Source organism: Bactrocera oleae, chromosome X, assembly GCF_042242935.1.
Source record: "Bactrocera oleae isolate idBacOlea1 chromosome X, idBacOlea1, whole genome shotgun sequence".
Lineage (NCBI taxonomy): Eukaryota > Metazoa > Arthropoda > Insecta > Diptera > Tephritidae > Bactrocera > Bactrocera oleae.
The window spans coordinates 25,603,520-25,620,869 of NC_091541.1; the positions used below are offsets into that span (position 1 = coordinate 25,603,520).

The 17,350-nt window shown below is 39.4% G+C and overlaps 1 protein-coding gene across 4 annotated transcripts in view; it reads left to right on the forward strand.

Annotated features, from left to right (window-relative positions):
- Positions 1–5,032: 5,032 nt before the first annotated feature.
- Positions 5,033–17,350, forward strand: part of GlcT (ceramide glucosyltransferase) — a 125,413-nt gene continuing 113,095 nt past the window's right edge. For 2 of the 4 annotated variants that reach the window (XM_070112746.1, XM_036369789.2), the window contains exon 1: positions 5,033–5,420. Coding sequence is in view for 1 of the 4 variants with exons in the window: in XM_036369786.2 (XP_036225679.1) it covers positions 5,191–5,207 (17 nt within the window). In the remaining 3 variants the exon portion in view is untranslated. The remainder of the gene's footprint in view (positions 5,421–17,350) is intronic. The other 2 variants (XM_036369790.2, XM_036369786.2) reach the window with 2 other exon arrangements.

Sequence of the window (17,350 nt, forward strand, 5' to 3'; positions counted from 1 at the left end):
TTTGGTGAATCGCAGAGTTATTGTTTTGTTATAAATGTTTTTTTTTTTTTTTAATATTATAGACTGTACAAGTCTTTGTTTATAAGAATATATTTTTTTCCTTATTTATTTGTTAATAATCTCTGGAGGGTCCCGTTTTTGGTGAATCGCAGAGTAGGTGGTGAATCGCAGCTTGAATATTTTTTATTATAGGGTGTACGACCCTGGTTTTATGTTTAGATATTAAAATTGGAAATTACTCACAAATATTTTAAAATAAATTTATATAGTAGTAATAATATTTGTAAGTAGTAAAACAATTACAATGTTGCAAACATAATTTGAATTATGGTATAGAATTCTTAAGATTTTACATTTATTTGAGCTATAGATCTAGCTTTTTTTTCGGAATTTATTTATTATTTATACATATATATCTAGAACTTACAATAGTAGGATAATCATTTTGGTGAAGCGGCTGACGTTTTTTTCTTCGTCGCCCTTTTTCATCTGCTATTAAGGGGCCTCCTTCTTGTATTGTTCATTTCCTCTTCTCCTGGAAGTGACAGTACTTGTCCCACGGTGGTTTCGGTTATTTTATTTTTTCTTGGCACTTTTTCCGAAAATGTATTTATTCTTTTTGTGGCACTTTATTTTTTATTATTATTTTTTGTTTTTTTTTTGGGCACTTTATATTTTTTGGAAAGTTCCTTATTTTTTTCGTGGCACTTTTTTCGAATATTTATTTATTCTTTTTGTGGCACTTTATATTTTTTGGAAAGTTATTTATTTTTTAAACTTTTATTATTATTATATATTCCACACACGGACCGCTTTCTCTATTGTAAATTTGCCGAAATAAACTGCTCGGGCGCCAGTTAGGTTTTCTTTGGTTAAAACCAGTAAAAAAATATAAAAATATATACTTTTAGTGAAGCATAGCTCCTTTATTGAGTGGTATCTTAATTAACACTAAATCTTAATTCTATTTTTACTTAACATAAAGCTTAACTTCTAAAGCAGCGCTGCCGCTGTTGTTTACGGGAAACGGTTGACATTCCGTTCCCACAGGAAACAAGTGTTTGGTCAGCACTTTTCAATTGCGCGTGCAATATGGCCTTCAGGTGAAGAGTCGTATTGCACTTTACGTTTAATTTGAGAGTTTGGTATTATTAGGGAGGGATAGCTTATTTGGTGCTAACTTATATGCACACGATTTGTTGACTTGGTTTCCATTTACGCATGCCACGTTGTATATGAATAGGGGTTGATTTTGCACTTGCCATGTTCGATGTATGTTTGTAAGAGTGTGTATGGTTCTGATTTCCCATGAAACAATGAGTGTACATATTTACATACATAGTTGAATGTAGACAAATTAACAATTATAATGTGTACTTTCATATTTGTTTACAGGCACACATAATTATACATTTATATAGGTAAAAGAATATTTGCGACCGCTTGGCCTTCTCTTAGCGGGTTAAGTCAAGCAAGAGGTGAACAAAATCAAACCCAGAAATCTGACTGAACTGAAGCAGTCCATATAAACACATATTTGAGGCAATCCCGACTTCAACCCTTCAGACCGCATAAATTTTCTAATTAGGTGTCGCATATGCGTGGCTGAGCATGAAGGAATAATAAATTGTATAAAATAAAATTAAAATTTTCTATACAATACAAAAAAAATTGATAAAAAATAAACTTATTACGGTTTAGTTTTGTAGCACGATTCGTGAGCCGCCCTTTATATGCAGAATGTCTTAAAATTCTATGCAAAGTCGTTTGCGCATTGTAAATATACGAATCTGTTGACGTACATGTCTTAACATTGAATTTAGCATTATTTTTCTCATTTAACATTCAAAATGCTCAATTCTGCTATTTTGCGCTCCGCAGGGGTAAAATTCTGGTAAAATCAGCTTATAATTTCTTTGTGGTGAAATGCTCTAATGTTGGCGAGTAACCCTCCGTCAAGAGGAACATTTTGACAATCGGCACACCATGAACCTTCTCTATGATATACGTTTTCTGATTTATAATCAGAGATAATCCTTAAATAAGATTATTCCTGTGTATAATATTAGTATGTTATGAAAGTATGGGTGTTGAAAGCATGGTATAAGAGAGCGACGAAAGTGCCCTTTCACAGTACTTTCACCACCTCCGAAGCGTACGTTCACAATAAAACCAACATGGCTGCCTCAGGAGGGTTGGGGTAGCGAGGGGTTAAAACGGGTTGCGCATAACAAAAAACGCCAAAGTAATTATTATACTCTGGCAACCTGTTGCTACAGATTATAATAGTTTTGTTCACCTAACGGTTGTTTGTATCACCTAAAACTAATCGAGTTAGATATAGGGTTATATATATATCAATGATCAGGATGAAGAGACGAGTTGAAATCCGGGTGACTGTCTGTCCGTCCGTCCGTCTGTCCGTCCGTGCAAGCTGTAACTTGAGTAAAAATTGAGATATCTCTATGAAACTTGGTAGACATGTTTCTTGTTACCGTGAGACGGTTGGTATTGCAGATGGGCGTAATCGGACCACTGCCACGCCCACAAAACGCCATTAATCAAAAACAAATAAATCGCCATAACTAAGCTCCGCAATAAGATACAATACTGTTATTTGGCACACAGGATCACATTAGAGTGGGGCATCTGTAGTTAAAATTTTTTTTTTAAAGTGGGCGTGGTCCCGCCTCTAATAGGTTTAATGTGCATATCTTCTAAACCGCTAATGCTATAATAACAAAATTCAATGGAAGCAAATGTTTTTAGCACTAGTATTGACGGTGTGAAAATAGTTGAAATCGGGTGGTAACTCCGCCCACTCCCCATATAACGGTACTGTTAAAAACTACTAAAAGCGCGATAAATCAAGCACTAAACACGCCAGAGACATTAAATTTTAACTCTGAAATGGTATAAGATGACTTTATAGGAACCGCGTTCAAGATTAGACAGTGGGCGTGGCTCAGCCCACTTTTAGGTGAAAACCCATATCTTGAGATCTGCTTAACCAATTTCAACAAAATTCAGTACATAACGTTATTTTCATATTTCTATGTTATAGTGCGGAAATGGGCGAAATCGGACTACAACCACGCCTATTTCCCATATAACACAATTTTCAATTCCATCTGATTCTTTCACTTTCCACTATGCATATCAAGCAACAATGATTATATCGGGGTAAAACTTTGCGTGAATAATACGTTTAAAGTATGCCACCTTGGGGCCAAAATTGTCTAAATCGAACCAAAACTGTTCAAGCCCCTAAGTACTAAATATGTGAACCCCAGTGCCTATAGTTGACCTTCTACCGAAAATATCAGCCAATCCACAAAGAAATCTCAAACGAGTATACCATTTGACTTTGCGAGAGTATAAATGTTCGGTTACATCCGAACTTAGCCCTTCCTCACTTGTATATAAATATTTTTAATTTTGTTTATAGAATGATGTTTAATGCTGTAAACAAAATATGGCATTATACCATGTTGATATCGGTAAATATGCGGCGTATTTTTAAGCGTTTAAGTAACTTTTAATTGACAAACTGAAAGTTCAATTAACCTAAGAGTGGACGGAAAAAAATAACTATTGTAACAGAATTTGATATTATGAGTCATATTAATTCATATAATAAATAAAGCAAAACTTATCATTGATATACAAGTCATAATAATTCTTTGAAATAATAAAGCAAAATTTATCATTGTAGATATATCAAGAAACATTTCAGCATTTAGCGATGAAAATATGTACAATATTTTATTACGACTCTTTACATAATAACTTACTATATTATTATATAGTTATTAGTTTGGTATTTTAATATATAGACTTTTAAAATAAATTATATGTTGAAGTTGCAATATTTTTATAGTATAAAATGCGGTAGGCATACCAGGTAACTGTCTCTGTATTTCAGCAGATGAAAATATGTACAATTCTCTATTATAACTCTTTACATAAAAAATTAAAGTATTATTGTATAGTTTTAAGTTTAGTTTTTGAATACATAGACTTCTTAAATAAATTATTTGTTGAAGTTCCAATATCTTTGAAATATTAAATACGGCAGATATATTCCTTTCCTAAACAGAATTCAAAATTAGTTTACGCAACATTTTTCTGTGATAAATATTTATTAATTTACCACAGTCAAAAAAAAGCAAACAAAAAAAATATCTTAATTATTCTGGAATTTTCTAATAATAGTCGCATTTTTAAGGATATATATTAAAATAAACTGATTTTATATTGAAAATATTCTATAGTTTAACATATATTCTGTATTTTCGTTACATTTTCATATGTTAAAAGAAAATAACAAAATACAACCATTTGCCGATCAAACATCTAAGATGTGAATAGAAACTCAACCCCTAAGCGGACTTGACATTTCTGCATTGATACCTCTCAGCTGTCGCTTTTTTAAAATCTGATCAGCTGATAGTTTCTCTACTACCACTTTGCGATGGTTGTCAGCATTGGTATTGCGTATGGTGTGACAGGGTTGCGTGAGCTAATTTGAAAGTAATTTTTGGGAAAGAAATACTCTTCAAGCCAACTACCAGAGTTTTTGGTGAAGTCTCTATGAGTATCTAAGGCCCAATTGATAATTCTAACCGAAACTCTTGTGTACGTGTGATTTCAACATTTGTATATATGCGCATTTAGGGATATGCTGTTTGTGTATTCAACGGTTAATAAACAAGGACAGCTACCGCATAAATCGGTTAGGCCAAAACTTTAACTGATATATTAAATAATTAATATTTAGAACCGGAAATAGATAAATATATATTTGTATGGTTTTTTATTATTTGTTGTGGTATTATAATGGTACGTAGAACTCGAAACTAGTCATCCAAAAACCGCATGTCGAGAATCTTTATCGATTTCGGAGAGTAAAGGCCGACTCCGAAAATAGTTAACTTTATGAGAAAAATCGATTCTTGAGTATAATCGCAATCGAGTTTGCCATCCCTACATGGTTATTACTTAAAACTTTACTCGGTCGTTTGGAGTGAGTTGTCGGTGTATTTGTTTAGCATTATTTTGATATTTATATATTACGATCACGCCATAGTTGTATATATTCTTCCCAAATATTGTTTTATATGCAAGTTAGAGAAAGTGTTTAAATCAGCCATATCGGAAGTTATAAGTGAATAATATTTTGTTAATTTGATGGACGTGAAGAACGTGTAGGTAAATTCAAATATAGTACGAAATCTAGTTTCAATCGTGAAGGGCTAGAATTCTTCCTCGTTCTGTAATCAATTGTGTAAAGTATGAAAACTAATAAACAATAAGGGTTCCAAATATATTAGCTTTCCATTAATAATTAAAAGAGTGTAGAAATCTAACCGGATGATATTCTTGAAAATACTATTGAAGACATTCTAGGTACTGCTTTTGTAAGTATTATGATCAACATTTTACTTAGAGTGATTTAAACTCAACTTTGTAAATGATAATATTAAAAATTTTCATTTCAATACTAATGTAAACATTTTATCTGTTTTCTTATCAGAAGCAAATCAAATTTCCAAAAAAAAAGTGAATTCGAAGAACTGGTTAGAGACTTTTTTGTGATGTACCGGTTGTACAAACAATTTGGAGAAATGATAAACTGTGTCGGAATAATTCTTCAGTAGAAGGGTCATATGTGACTAGTACAGGAAAAACTTTAGTATAACGTCCCACGCTTTCGGGGATAAAATGGGTATGGGCGGATAGAGGAGATCCTCCAGATCAAGAATATATATAGATATAGCCGCGGGACACTTATAGTTTTCGAGATATTTGGGTTTAAAGCTCAAAATTTCGACTATTTAAAGTACGCATTTTTCCCATTTCGAATGAGTTATACACTTATATTTTCCACTTTTATATCCACTAACACTTCACTAATTCGTTTTAGAAATTTTTTTTATATTATATGATGCAAAAGTAGCTTTGTTTCAATATTTAAATCATTCTTCAATTTTATTAATTTTGACAATAACAAAAGGGTTGTAATTGTCAAAAAACCAGTGTTGCCATACTAATATATTTTGCAAACGAAGAAAAAATAAAATAAAAAAGAGAGATTATATCCTAAATACAGGAACCATAATTGTTGATGGACAACTTGCGTTGTAGATTTACGTGAGTACCTGCCGGCGACGGCCTTACCTGACGGTGCTCAAGAGCACGGCGTATCAAATCCTGCGTTTGATAAGCGCCCCAAACAATACGAGCTTTTTGCAAGTATTATTTGGATACCAGTGGCAGTGTGTCTGGGTCCACACTACCATCTTGGTATGATTCGAGGCCGACCTAAAACCTCTTCCGTTTTCGGGTACGGCACCCAGTTGCTTGTGCAACTTCTTTTTTCGAACTGAAAATTCAGTTCTTCCAGCATTTAGGTTTAAACCACAGCCACCACGATACTCCCCAAAGGGCCGAACCCAATGAGCAGATTGAACAGAAGTCCAAGGGCTTTCTGCTCCCCGTGGTACCGGAAAGTCTCCGGTCAGACTGCGTAGCCTAAACTACTGCCAGTTGAGCTACCCATTACTCAAATGACTGGTGACATTTGTCGCTTGAACTTCAAATGTCTTTTTATTCGCTTTTTCATTTAAAGTGTTTCTAATATCAGTTCAAGCTGAGTATTATAGCACTATCACTCCATATACTATGCTGATATTACTGGGCAAAGAATATAATAACAGTCATAGTGCATATTGGCTTTTAGTCGCCTCTTACGACAGGCATGCCTTGCCGCGGGCATATTCTATCCCCTGCCCGCAGGGGTTTGTTGATGGACACTAATAAATCTTTAGTTTCCTTCACTTGATAAACCCCGGTCTTGGACTGACCAGGCTTATTTTGTTGAAGCGCGACAAAAGGCCGCTACACAAAATAAAGTTCTATGCGAAAAAATAATGTCATAGAGGGTATAACATCATCTTCAAAATGAATGTTCTCTAACGGATATAATTACTGCAACTTTTAATCTAAAACTTATCTTTAACACATGTCCTGCATGCAATGAGTCTCCGCATGAAACTAAACACCTCTTTGCATGCCCAACAAACCCCACTCATCTAACACCCCTCTCCCTATGGTCCGACCCCGTCGAAACAGCTCGTTTCCTGGGCCTTCCGTTAGATGACCTCGACGACAACGAATCTAGAATTTATCACCCAAACGGGGATTAGGTAACCGCTACAACAACAACAACAACTGCAACTTTTAAAACAAAGTACAAACTGTACCGTTTTTTTATATTGGAATAATTTCTTAATATATATATATTATATTTTTTTTAGGTGTTGGATTCCTGTATTTGGGGTATAATCTATTTACTTTATTTCTTTCAGTTCATTTACAAAAGATGTCGATAAAGTAACACTAGTTATTTGTCATTTTGTAACCCTTTTGTCATTGTGTGAATTAATGAAATTGAACAATAATTTAAATATTAAAATAAAGCTATTTTTACAGAATATAATGTAAAATGAATATGTTTAAACGAATAAGTGTAGTGTTAGTGATTACAAAAGTGTAAAATTCATTTTAAATCCAAAAAAGACGTACTTAAAATATACAAAAAATTTCAAAAGTTTCTCCTCTATCCGTCCATACCCATTTTATTACCTAAATCCTGGGATGGTATTCTAAGGTTTTCCCTAACTGCGAATGATCTAGTTAGGATAAATTATATAATTCGTTTTATTTTCAGGTTTAGAAAAGCATCCCCCCTCATTCGGGCTTAAAATGATATAGGCAGATAAAATAAATTCTCCAAATTAAGAATATATATATATGTTATATATAGCTGGCGCTGACTTATGGTTTTTAAGACACTTACATTAAAGAATCAATGATTAAAAGAATGCATTTATAATGAACTTTACACTTATATTTTTCACTATTTTATCCAATAACTTCACTAATTATTTTTTCAACTCACTTATTTCATATAAAAGGGTCGGCCAATGCAGAAATAGGTAGTATGTGGAAGAAATAACGACCGCCTGATGTCCCCAATTGAACACTCACACCCCCTATGCTTCCGGTTAAGGAACATAACGAGCTCCTCTCCAAGCAGTTTCTGCTGGGATGTTTTCATTGAAATAACTGCTTGTAGCAGAGCCGCCTCCTAGGAACATCAAAAGGTCTTTTCTTGATTACGTCGACGACATTAGACAGTACGCCGACCGGACTTCGGACGCAACGAACTTCAGACAGGCACTGACCGCCATTCACAGGGGAGCTATCAACACCTTCACCGACTCCCTCTCAGTGAATGGCGTATTACGAGTCAAACCACCACCCATAGCAGACGTAGAGCGCGAGTTGCCTCGCGAAACCAGAGTGACCCTCGGGCAACTTCGTTCTGGATATTGTAGCTAAAGCTTAAACTCCTACTTATCCAGAATAGACATACCAAACACATGTCCTGCTTGCAATGAATCTCCGCATGACACTAACCACCTCTTTACATGCCCAACAAACCCCACTCATTTAACACCCTTTTCCCTATGGTCCGACCCCGTCGAAACAGCTCGTTTCCTGGACCTCCGGTTAGATGACCTCGGATGGGCCAGGGTTAATTTCAAGCGCGGCCGAAGGTCGCCAATGCAGAAAGGAAAACTAACCAAAAAAAAGCAATGTTAAAGAGGATATGGCAACACTTATCATTTGTCAACTTTTGTTATTGTGCATATAACGAAAATTGTGTAAAAAGTAAAATGCTTATATGCCTCCCATAACCGGACAATTTCATAAACACAACTTTTTATACTCTCACAACATGTTGCACAAATTATAATAGTTTTGTCCACCTAAAGGTTGCTTGTATCATCTAAAACTAATCGAAATAGATATGGAATTATGTATATATGGTATAAAAGATCAGGATGACAAGACGAGTTGAAATCCGGGTGACTGTCCGTCCGTCTGTCTGTGCGTGCAAGCGATAACTTGGTATTGCAGATGGGCGTAATCGTATCATTGCCACACCCCTAAAACGGAATTAAGCGAAAACCTGTAAAGTGCCATAACATAAGCACCTAATTAAGATATAAAACTGTTATTTGGAGCAGGTGATCGCAGTAGCCATAGACACACAGTGCTGCCACATCTGCCGCGCTGTAAATCATCACATCGAGAGGAAAGTGGAGGGCGGGGAATTGAAAAATCCGACTTCACAGATTTTCTATATAAAACGTCTTTATTTTTTATGTACAATATAGGATATGAAATTGCATAAAATTATAAGAAGATTTATGTTTATATGTATATAACCTATTATATTCGAAGGTAGGTAGGTAGGTAGCGTAGCTGTCTAACGACGCACCTAGGCCTATAGGAGGCCCATTGTGATACCACCGGGACTAATGTTCCCTCACTCTCTCGTCTCCTCTCTGAACCAACCTGCTCTTCTGATTTAGCTTATCAGTACAAATAGTTTTTATGTGCAACTTCCGATACGTCGTCAAGGAATCCCCGACCGATAGTTGCGATTTTTTTCCTGTATAGAGCCCTTCATTCGCATAGAAGATGTTTTACAGTTTCCTCTTCTTTTCTTCCTGTCAGCTTCTACAATAGTCGTTGTAAAGTAGACCTAGCTGGCATGTCTACCAATTAGACAGTGACCTGTTAGTACTCCTATCAGAGTTCTTATGTCATTCTTTTTGAATTTTAGTAATCGGTTTGTGCGACTCACGCTCCAATCCTGCCACGTTCGTCTGCTAGTAGAGCAAGTTGTTGTTTGTCTCCACCGAGACTCAGCTAGATATACAGCATGTTCGCTGATTTAGTGTTTGCAAGTACCCAGAGGCATAAAAGTTCTCTCTTTTTTTGGGGGTTAGTTGCAAAGTGGTAACTGTTCTGGCTAGTCCATCTGCTTCGCAGTTACCAGGGATATCATTATATCCTGCAACCCATTGCAGGTTCATGTTATTGTTGTTGTTGTAGCGACAGAATTCTGCCGAGTTGACAGTCCTTGGCCGGAATAAATCCGGGTCCGTTCCGGTTACGTAGACTCGACTGTCGTGGGAACGGATTGCAGGTTCATCGTGAAGTATGATGTCAGATCCTTTAATAGGTCAAGACATTTTTCACTATCTTGGATGATGCCATTGTTGACTTGAGTGATTTCAAGGTCGCTTGGCTTTCCGTATATATATATATGCTCCTTGTTGTGAGCACACTTTTTGTCATACCACAAGGCTTTCTTTGATTGCTGTCATCTCCGGCTGGAAAACACTACAGTGATCTGGTAAACGGAAGGCGATTTTGATGTCTAATGTTGCGCAAAACACACCACCTCCCACTCGATTATCCAGGTTGGATCTATCCGTGTAGATGCTAATTCCTGTATTCCTGTCCGCCTCGTCCCTTTCCCACTCCTCTCTGGTGGGGAAGGCAATATTGTGGACCGAATTTAGCTTCAATTTTATTGGATTGCGGAAATCCGTGGTTTTGGGTAGGAACGGGAAAATACGGAGTATCCTAGAATGTCCCTTGTTGCATGCGACTAGTTGGGAGGATTCCCTCAGTCTGAGAGCTGACTTTGCTGCCACTTGTTTACAGAACAGGTCTGTTGGCAATAAATGTAGAATGACGTTTAGAGCCTGGCTTGGCGTTCTAAGAACTCCATTTTTCCATTATTGGCCACCATACCAATTTACCGTATGTCATGATTGGTCTGACAACTGATGTATGAGCCAATAAGCTATCCGAGGCGTTAGCCCCCATTTAGGGCCCACCATCCTTTTACAGGTGTAGAGTGCTGTGGCTGCCTTCTTCACTCTAGCATCCAAGTTTTGTTTCCATGAAAGCTTCCTGTCTAAGATTAGTCCTAGGTAGCTTGCCTTCTCTCCAATTGTTAGTCTGCAACCATTTAATAATGGCGCCGTAACTTCTGGAGTATTATGCTTCCTGGTGAACAATACTAGCTCTGTCTTACCAGCATTTAAGTTTAATCCGCCCGATACAGCCCAACAATTTATATCGTCCAAGATCGTTTGCATAGGGTTTGCGAGAGTATTCGGGAACTTACCTTTAACCGATATCACCATATCGTCAGCGTAGGCCACAACATGTACCCCCTTCTTTTCTAGATCCAACAGCAACTTATTCATTGTCAGGATCCAGAGAAGTGGGGATAACACGCCTCCTTGAGGTGTACCTCTTTGGACAGATCTGTACATCGTTGACGCTCCCAGTGTTGAAATTATTGACCTACTCGTGAGCATCTGTTCAATTAATTTTCTGAGAGGTTCAGAGATGTCCAGATCCTTAAGCGCACTCAGTATGGCCCTAGGATGGATATTATTGAAGGCCCCTTCTATATCTAAGAATTCAATTAGAGTGTATTTTTTAACTTCCAGAGATTTTTCAATCTCCGCCACCACAGAGCTTAGCGCTGTTTCTGTGGATTTTCCTTTAGAATACGCTTGCTGCGAACCAGCCAACTTTTCTGGCTTCAATTTGTTTCTTATATGTAATTCTATTAGTCTTTCCAGCGTTTTTAGAAGGAATGAGGAGAGGATAATTGGTCTGAAGTCCTTTGAACTTGTATGCGAGCTTTTGCCTGCCTTTGGTATGTATATTACCTTGACTTCCCTCCAAAGCGAAGGGATATAGTTTAATTGCAGCGCCCCCTTAAGAATGGTAATTAGCCAATCCATTATATAATTCTGCGACGGCTGTTATTGAGCCGGGAATAGACCGTCTGGTCCCGGCGACTTGGAGGGCTTAAAGCTATGTATTGCCCAGTGTACGTTGCTTTCTGAGACTATGTTTATAAGAGTGGGGTCTATTTCTGCTCCACTGTCTTGAGTATATTCAGCAGTATGGCTTTCAGAGCTGCCTGGAAAGTGGGTATCTATTAGTAGTCCCAGTGGCTCTTCACTGCATACCATCCAACTGCGGTCTGGCTTCTGAAGATAACCGATATTATGCACGGATTGTGCCATTATTTCCTAAGTCGAGACGCTTACGCCGTGTTTTCGATATCATTACAAAAAGATTTCCATGAATTTCTTTTTGATCTCCTAACTTCCTTTTTGTATGACCTAAGGAGGTTGTAATAATAATCCCAGTCTGACTCGCCTTGGGATTGCTTAGCTAAATTGAACTGCTTTCTGCATTCTTTCTGTAGCCATTTAAGTTCTAGAGACCACCAGGGGGGCCTAATTCTACCTCTACTTCGTGTTATTGGACAAGCCACTTCTAATGCTTGCCGGCACGATTCCGTGAGTCGATTAACGAGGATATTTAGATCCTCCTTTCTATTGGGCTGAAACGGTGGAATCATAGGGATACGTTTTTCCAGCTCTTGCATGTGCACCTGCCAGTTCGTTTTCCTATGATTCCTGAAGTTAATGCCTCTATCGGCCCTTTCCTCTATTGTACATTCAATATATCGGTGATCCGAAAAGGAATGTTCTTTGAGAACCCTCTACTGGGTTACCCTGTAGTAAATAGTAATAATGTAAATAATGTAAATAGTTCTTCCGACACAAGTGTGATATCTAGCAAGCAATCATTTTGATCTGGCCCTGGTACCAGCCGGCATCTGTGACGGTGGCGGACCCGTATTGCTTAGTAGCACTTCCAGCGCCACATTTGTCAGCGCAGCCTGCACCTATTTCCATTGGGCTCTGGGGACTCTTCCTTCGGGATCTCCCTCATCCAGAACGCCAATGACAATTCGGTTCCGAGCCACTTCTGCAAATGATTTTGCGAGCGTTACACCCTTTGTTTTTGGCCTCTTGGCTGACATATATATTATATTTTCGTTCATAATTGGTCCCACGAGTGTGGGGGAAAGTGTGTCCGCTTGCACATAGCCCCCGCTACGCAAGTAAGGCTATCTTATTACGGATGGCGCCAGGTATCCGTAAGCTCCGTGCGAGACTGGGCTATTTAAGGGCCCCCAGCCAGGTTGATCCTCGGCACGGGTCGCATGACACCTTGATCCAGTCCTTAACACACCATCTACCATGGTAAGACCTTCTATCTGGATGAGTACCGAACACCCAGATAGGAAGCCTGGCCTTAGCTAAATACCTCACTATTACAACAGGGGCGAACTGCTGCCAGCTCGTCCTTGCCTACGTCGTGAAACTGTGGTAACTATTCCCAGTCGGAACAATCGTGGAGGGTTCAGCGGAGGATTTTGCCAACCAAAGTTATGTAACATTGCCTGTATTTTTTACGTAAGGAATCGTTCTCTTGATTCGTCACATTGGGGATCGATTAATTTCTACAGTCACTTTTGACCCAATTCCCACATCTCGCAAAGCTCGCAATTCAATTGATTATCTATGGTCACTTTGTCAAATTATGTAAACTCCCCATCTGTTTCGTCGACACATTAATCTTTTAAATATCAGGAAGTTACTTATTTAAACAAGCCTTCCATTCGAATATAATATATACTTAGCATAAGAATTGAACAATTTTTAAAAGTATTGGAGCTAATGCTTTTTGGTTCCAAAAAATTTTAATTTTCATCCGTTCACTTTACAGTATACAAATCAACTTGACTTTACACCTTATATATTGGTCAATCCGCGATGTTTCCTAATGAAATTCAGAGAACCTCTTTGATATTACGTAATACCAAAACCGGATAAAATCTGATGAAAATATTCCTTAGCCTCATACCTTTAGGAAAATTGATAAGAATTATATGAGAATTTCAAACTTCCGTTGGCTTTTTACCTTTATATAGCGGTCAATATCTTAGCAATATTAAATTAAATTATAATATCGTACATTTAGCACTATTCAAAATTTTGGGGCTTGCATTTTATATTACAAATTTACAGGAATTCCCTTTTTGTGAAAACTAACAAGTTTGCTGGTCAAAGCAGTTGTAAATTTCTTTTCTTGCACAGACATACGTCTAGAATAAAATTGGTATTTCTCATCCCTTGGTTAATATCTTCCTTATATACCCCTTCTATTAAATTTAACCCCTTTGATTGAATTTATACCATATACAGCTGCGGTCAAATTCTTAGTAGTATCCAAACGTAGAAGAGGAATAGTTAAAAAATATGCGATATCACCTTTATAAACAAAATAAATTTTATCCCATGAAAGCCCTAGCAGTTTATAAAACAAGTCACAAAAAATACTCATTGTTTAACTCATTTCAATGAATTATAAATATATTTAATAAATTACGAGAAATTTAAACAGTCAAAAACTTAGTAGTGTATCGAATTAAAAGGAAAATTTCGACAAAAAATTAGCAAAATGCTTTGTTTTTATACTCTCGTAACCTGTTGCTACAGAGTATAATCGTTTTGTTCACCTAACGGTTGTTTGTATCACCTAAAACTAATCGAGTTAGATATAGGGTTATATATATATAAATGATCAGGATGAAGAGACGAGTTGAAATCCGGATGACTGTCTGTCCGTCCGCTCAAGCTCTAGGTTAGGTTAGGTTAGGTTAGCGGGTCGATCCTAAGAAGGATCACACTTGGACAGCTTAAACGCCGGTCCGTTGTGGTACCCAAAACTCCTATGAGCCGGATCAATAGACCCTTACATGTCGACAAAGCGCTTTGTGCCTATGACAAACTTGTTGAGATGGCCAATATCTGTTTCGGCCAGATCTTCTGGACCGCCAAAAGTATGATTGCCGAGATGTTTCAATCTCAACCTAGCAAAAGCCGGACAATGGAGGAGAAAGTGCCGGGATGTTTCCACTTCACCCTCCTCCATACAGCTTTGACAACTGCCATCGGGTAGTATTCTAAGCCGCACCGCATGAGTTCCCATTGGACAGTGCCCAGTGAGAACTCCTACCATGGCGGCGAGGTGAACTTTGTTCAAGGCGAGAAGATCACCCGACCTCCTGCGCTCCACTCTCGGCCAGAAGGATCGCGCAGTCGCGCAGGAGCTGGTCGCCGACCAGCGTCTGCTGAGCTCCTGCGAGGTCCATTGGTCCAGAGCGAAAATGCAAGACGTTAGTGGAGAACCAACTCGATCCCATTCCGATGTGAGCGGGGCAAGGGTACCCCCCCTGGCCAGCTCATCGGCCTTGCAATTCCCAGCGATTTCGCTGTGACCAGGCACCCAAACGAGCCTGATATTGAAGTAGCCTGATGCTAATTCTAGCGAGGACAGACACTCCTTGACTAGCTTTGAATGCACGGTTCGCGCACTCAGGGCTTGTATTGCCGCTCTGCTGTCGGAGTGAATGCTCACCTCTCTAAACGAAGCTACACTACGTAACAGTACTTCTACCGCCACCTTGATCGCGGCCACTTCCGCCTGAAAAACGCTACAGTGGTCCGGTAGCCTGAAGCAAAGATTGACGGAGAGCTCTTTACAGAAAACCCCCCCTCCAACTTTCCCTCCTAGCTTCGACCCATCCGTGAAAAAACTCACCGCGCCTCTTCTCCAGCGGCTTCTTCCCCTCCACATCTCCCTCGTCGGGATATGAGCAGAGAAAAAGCCGCCTCGAGAGGCCTCTGTGACTCAGTGATCCAAATTTTCAGGAATGCAGGTGAAGGAGGAGAGAATTGCGGCGTGTCCTTGTTCGGACCTCTTCACAAGCCCAGCTTCTCTGAGCCTAATAGCACACCTCGCAGCAATGCACCTACCGGAAATGTCCACGGGTGCTATATTTAATATAGCGTTGAGAGCTATCGTTGGTGTGGTTCGCAGTGCACCGGAGATTCCGATGAGCGCCGCTCTTTGGACTCGCTCAAGCTTTTTAGCCAGGGTAGTCTTTTTGAGCGAGTTCCACCAGACGAACACACCATAGAACAGTATTGGCTTGACTACGGTTTCGTAGAGCCAGAACACCACCTTTGGTGAGAGTCCCCACCTTTTCCCTATAGCTCCCCTGCAGCAGTATAAGGCGACCGATGCCTTCTTGACTCTCTCCTCGATGTTCGGCCTCCAAGAAAGCTTTCTATCCAGGATGAGCCCTAGGTATTTCACCTTATCAACAGGTTGAAGACGTGAACCCCCGAAGGAGGGGAGAGGCACATTTGGGATCTTATACCTCTTAGTGAATAAAACCATTTCGGTTTTACTTGGGTTGACGGCTAGGCCGCTTCTGTTTGCCCAGTTGGATACCACGTTTAGGTACCCTTCGGTGAGCTCATAGACGGTATTCAGGAATTTACCTTTAACCATAAGAACCACATCATCAGCATAGGCTATCACTCGACAGCCTTGCTCCTCGAGTTCTATAAGTAGGTCGTTTACAACCAAGATCCAGAGCAGAGGGGAGAGTACTCCTCCTTGCGGAGTTCCCCTATTTACCTTTCTGGTTGACTTAGCACTACCCCACTCCGCTACGACAGTTCTGTCGCAGAGAAGACTGAAAATGAGGTGTTTGAGGTTCGATTCCACTTCAAACTTTTCGAGGGCTTTAACCACTGCCTCTGGCCGAACGTTATTGAAGGCCCCCTCGATGTCGAGAAAGGTGCCCACTGCAAATTCCTTTTGCAATAGCGCTGTCTCCAGCCATGACACTACATCATGCAAAGCAGTGTCGACCGACCTGCCCTTGATATAGGCATGCTGCGCTCGTAACAGTTTACCCCTCGGTATTCTGCACCTGATGTACAGATCCATAAGTCTCTCCAGCGTTTTCAACAAAAACGAGGATAGGCTGATGGGTCTGAAATCTTTTGCACCGACATGAGAGCTTTTACCGGCCTTCGGAATGAACGCAACCTTAACCTGTCTCCAGGCTTTCGGGACATGGCCCAATCTAACACAGTTCGCGTAGATAGGGGCCAGCCAGCTGCATGACACCTTAACCGTTCGCTGTAGTTGCGCCGGTATGATGCCATCAGGACCCGGGGACTTGAAGGCTTAAAAGATTTCAGCGCCCAGGTAAGATGACGCTCATCCAGAAGGTCCAAGAAGGCTGTACAGCCTTCCTGAAGCTCCCCCAGTGGCACTTCTTCAGCAAAGCGATTTCGTGGAAAATGAGCATCTAGGAGTAACCTCAGCGACTCCATGCTACTCGTAGTCCACCCGCTATCTGCATTTCTTAGATACCCCACCGGAGTAGGATTTTTCGCAAGAATGCGTCTAAACCTTGAGGACTCGTGACAACCCTCTACACTGTCGCAGAAGGCTTTCCACAAAGCCCTCTTGGCTTTCTTTAAGTCGGACTTGTAAATGGCCAATCCGGCCTTGTACAACGCCCAGTCGTCGCTAGAGCCACTTTTACGGGCTTTATTGAAGAGTCGTCTACTCGAAGATCTGATCTCCGTTAGCTCCGAAGTCCACCAAGGGGGTTTCCCTCTACTTTTCTGAGTTTTCAGAGGACAGGAGCTTTCAAGAGCAGATCTGCTGACAG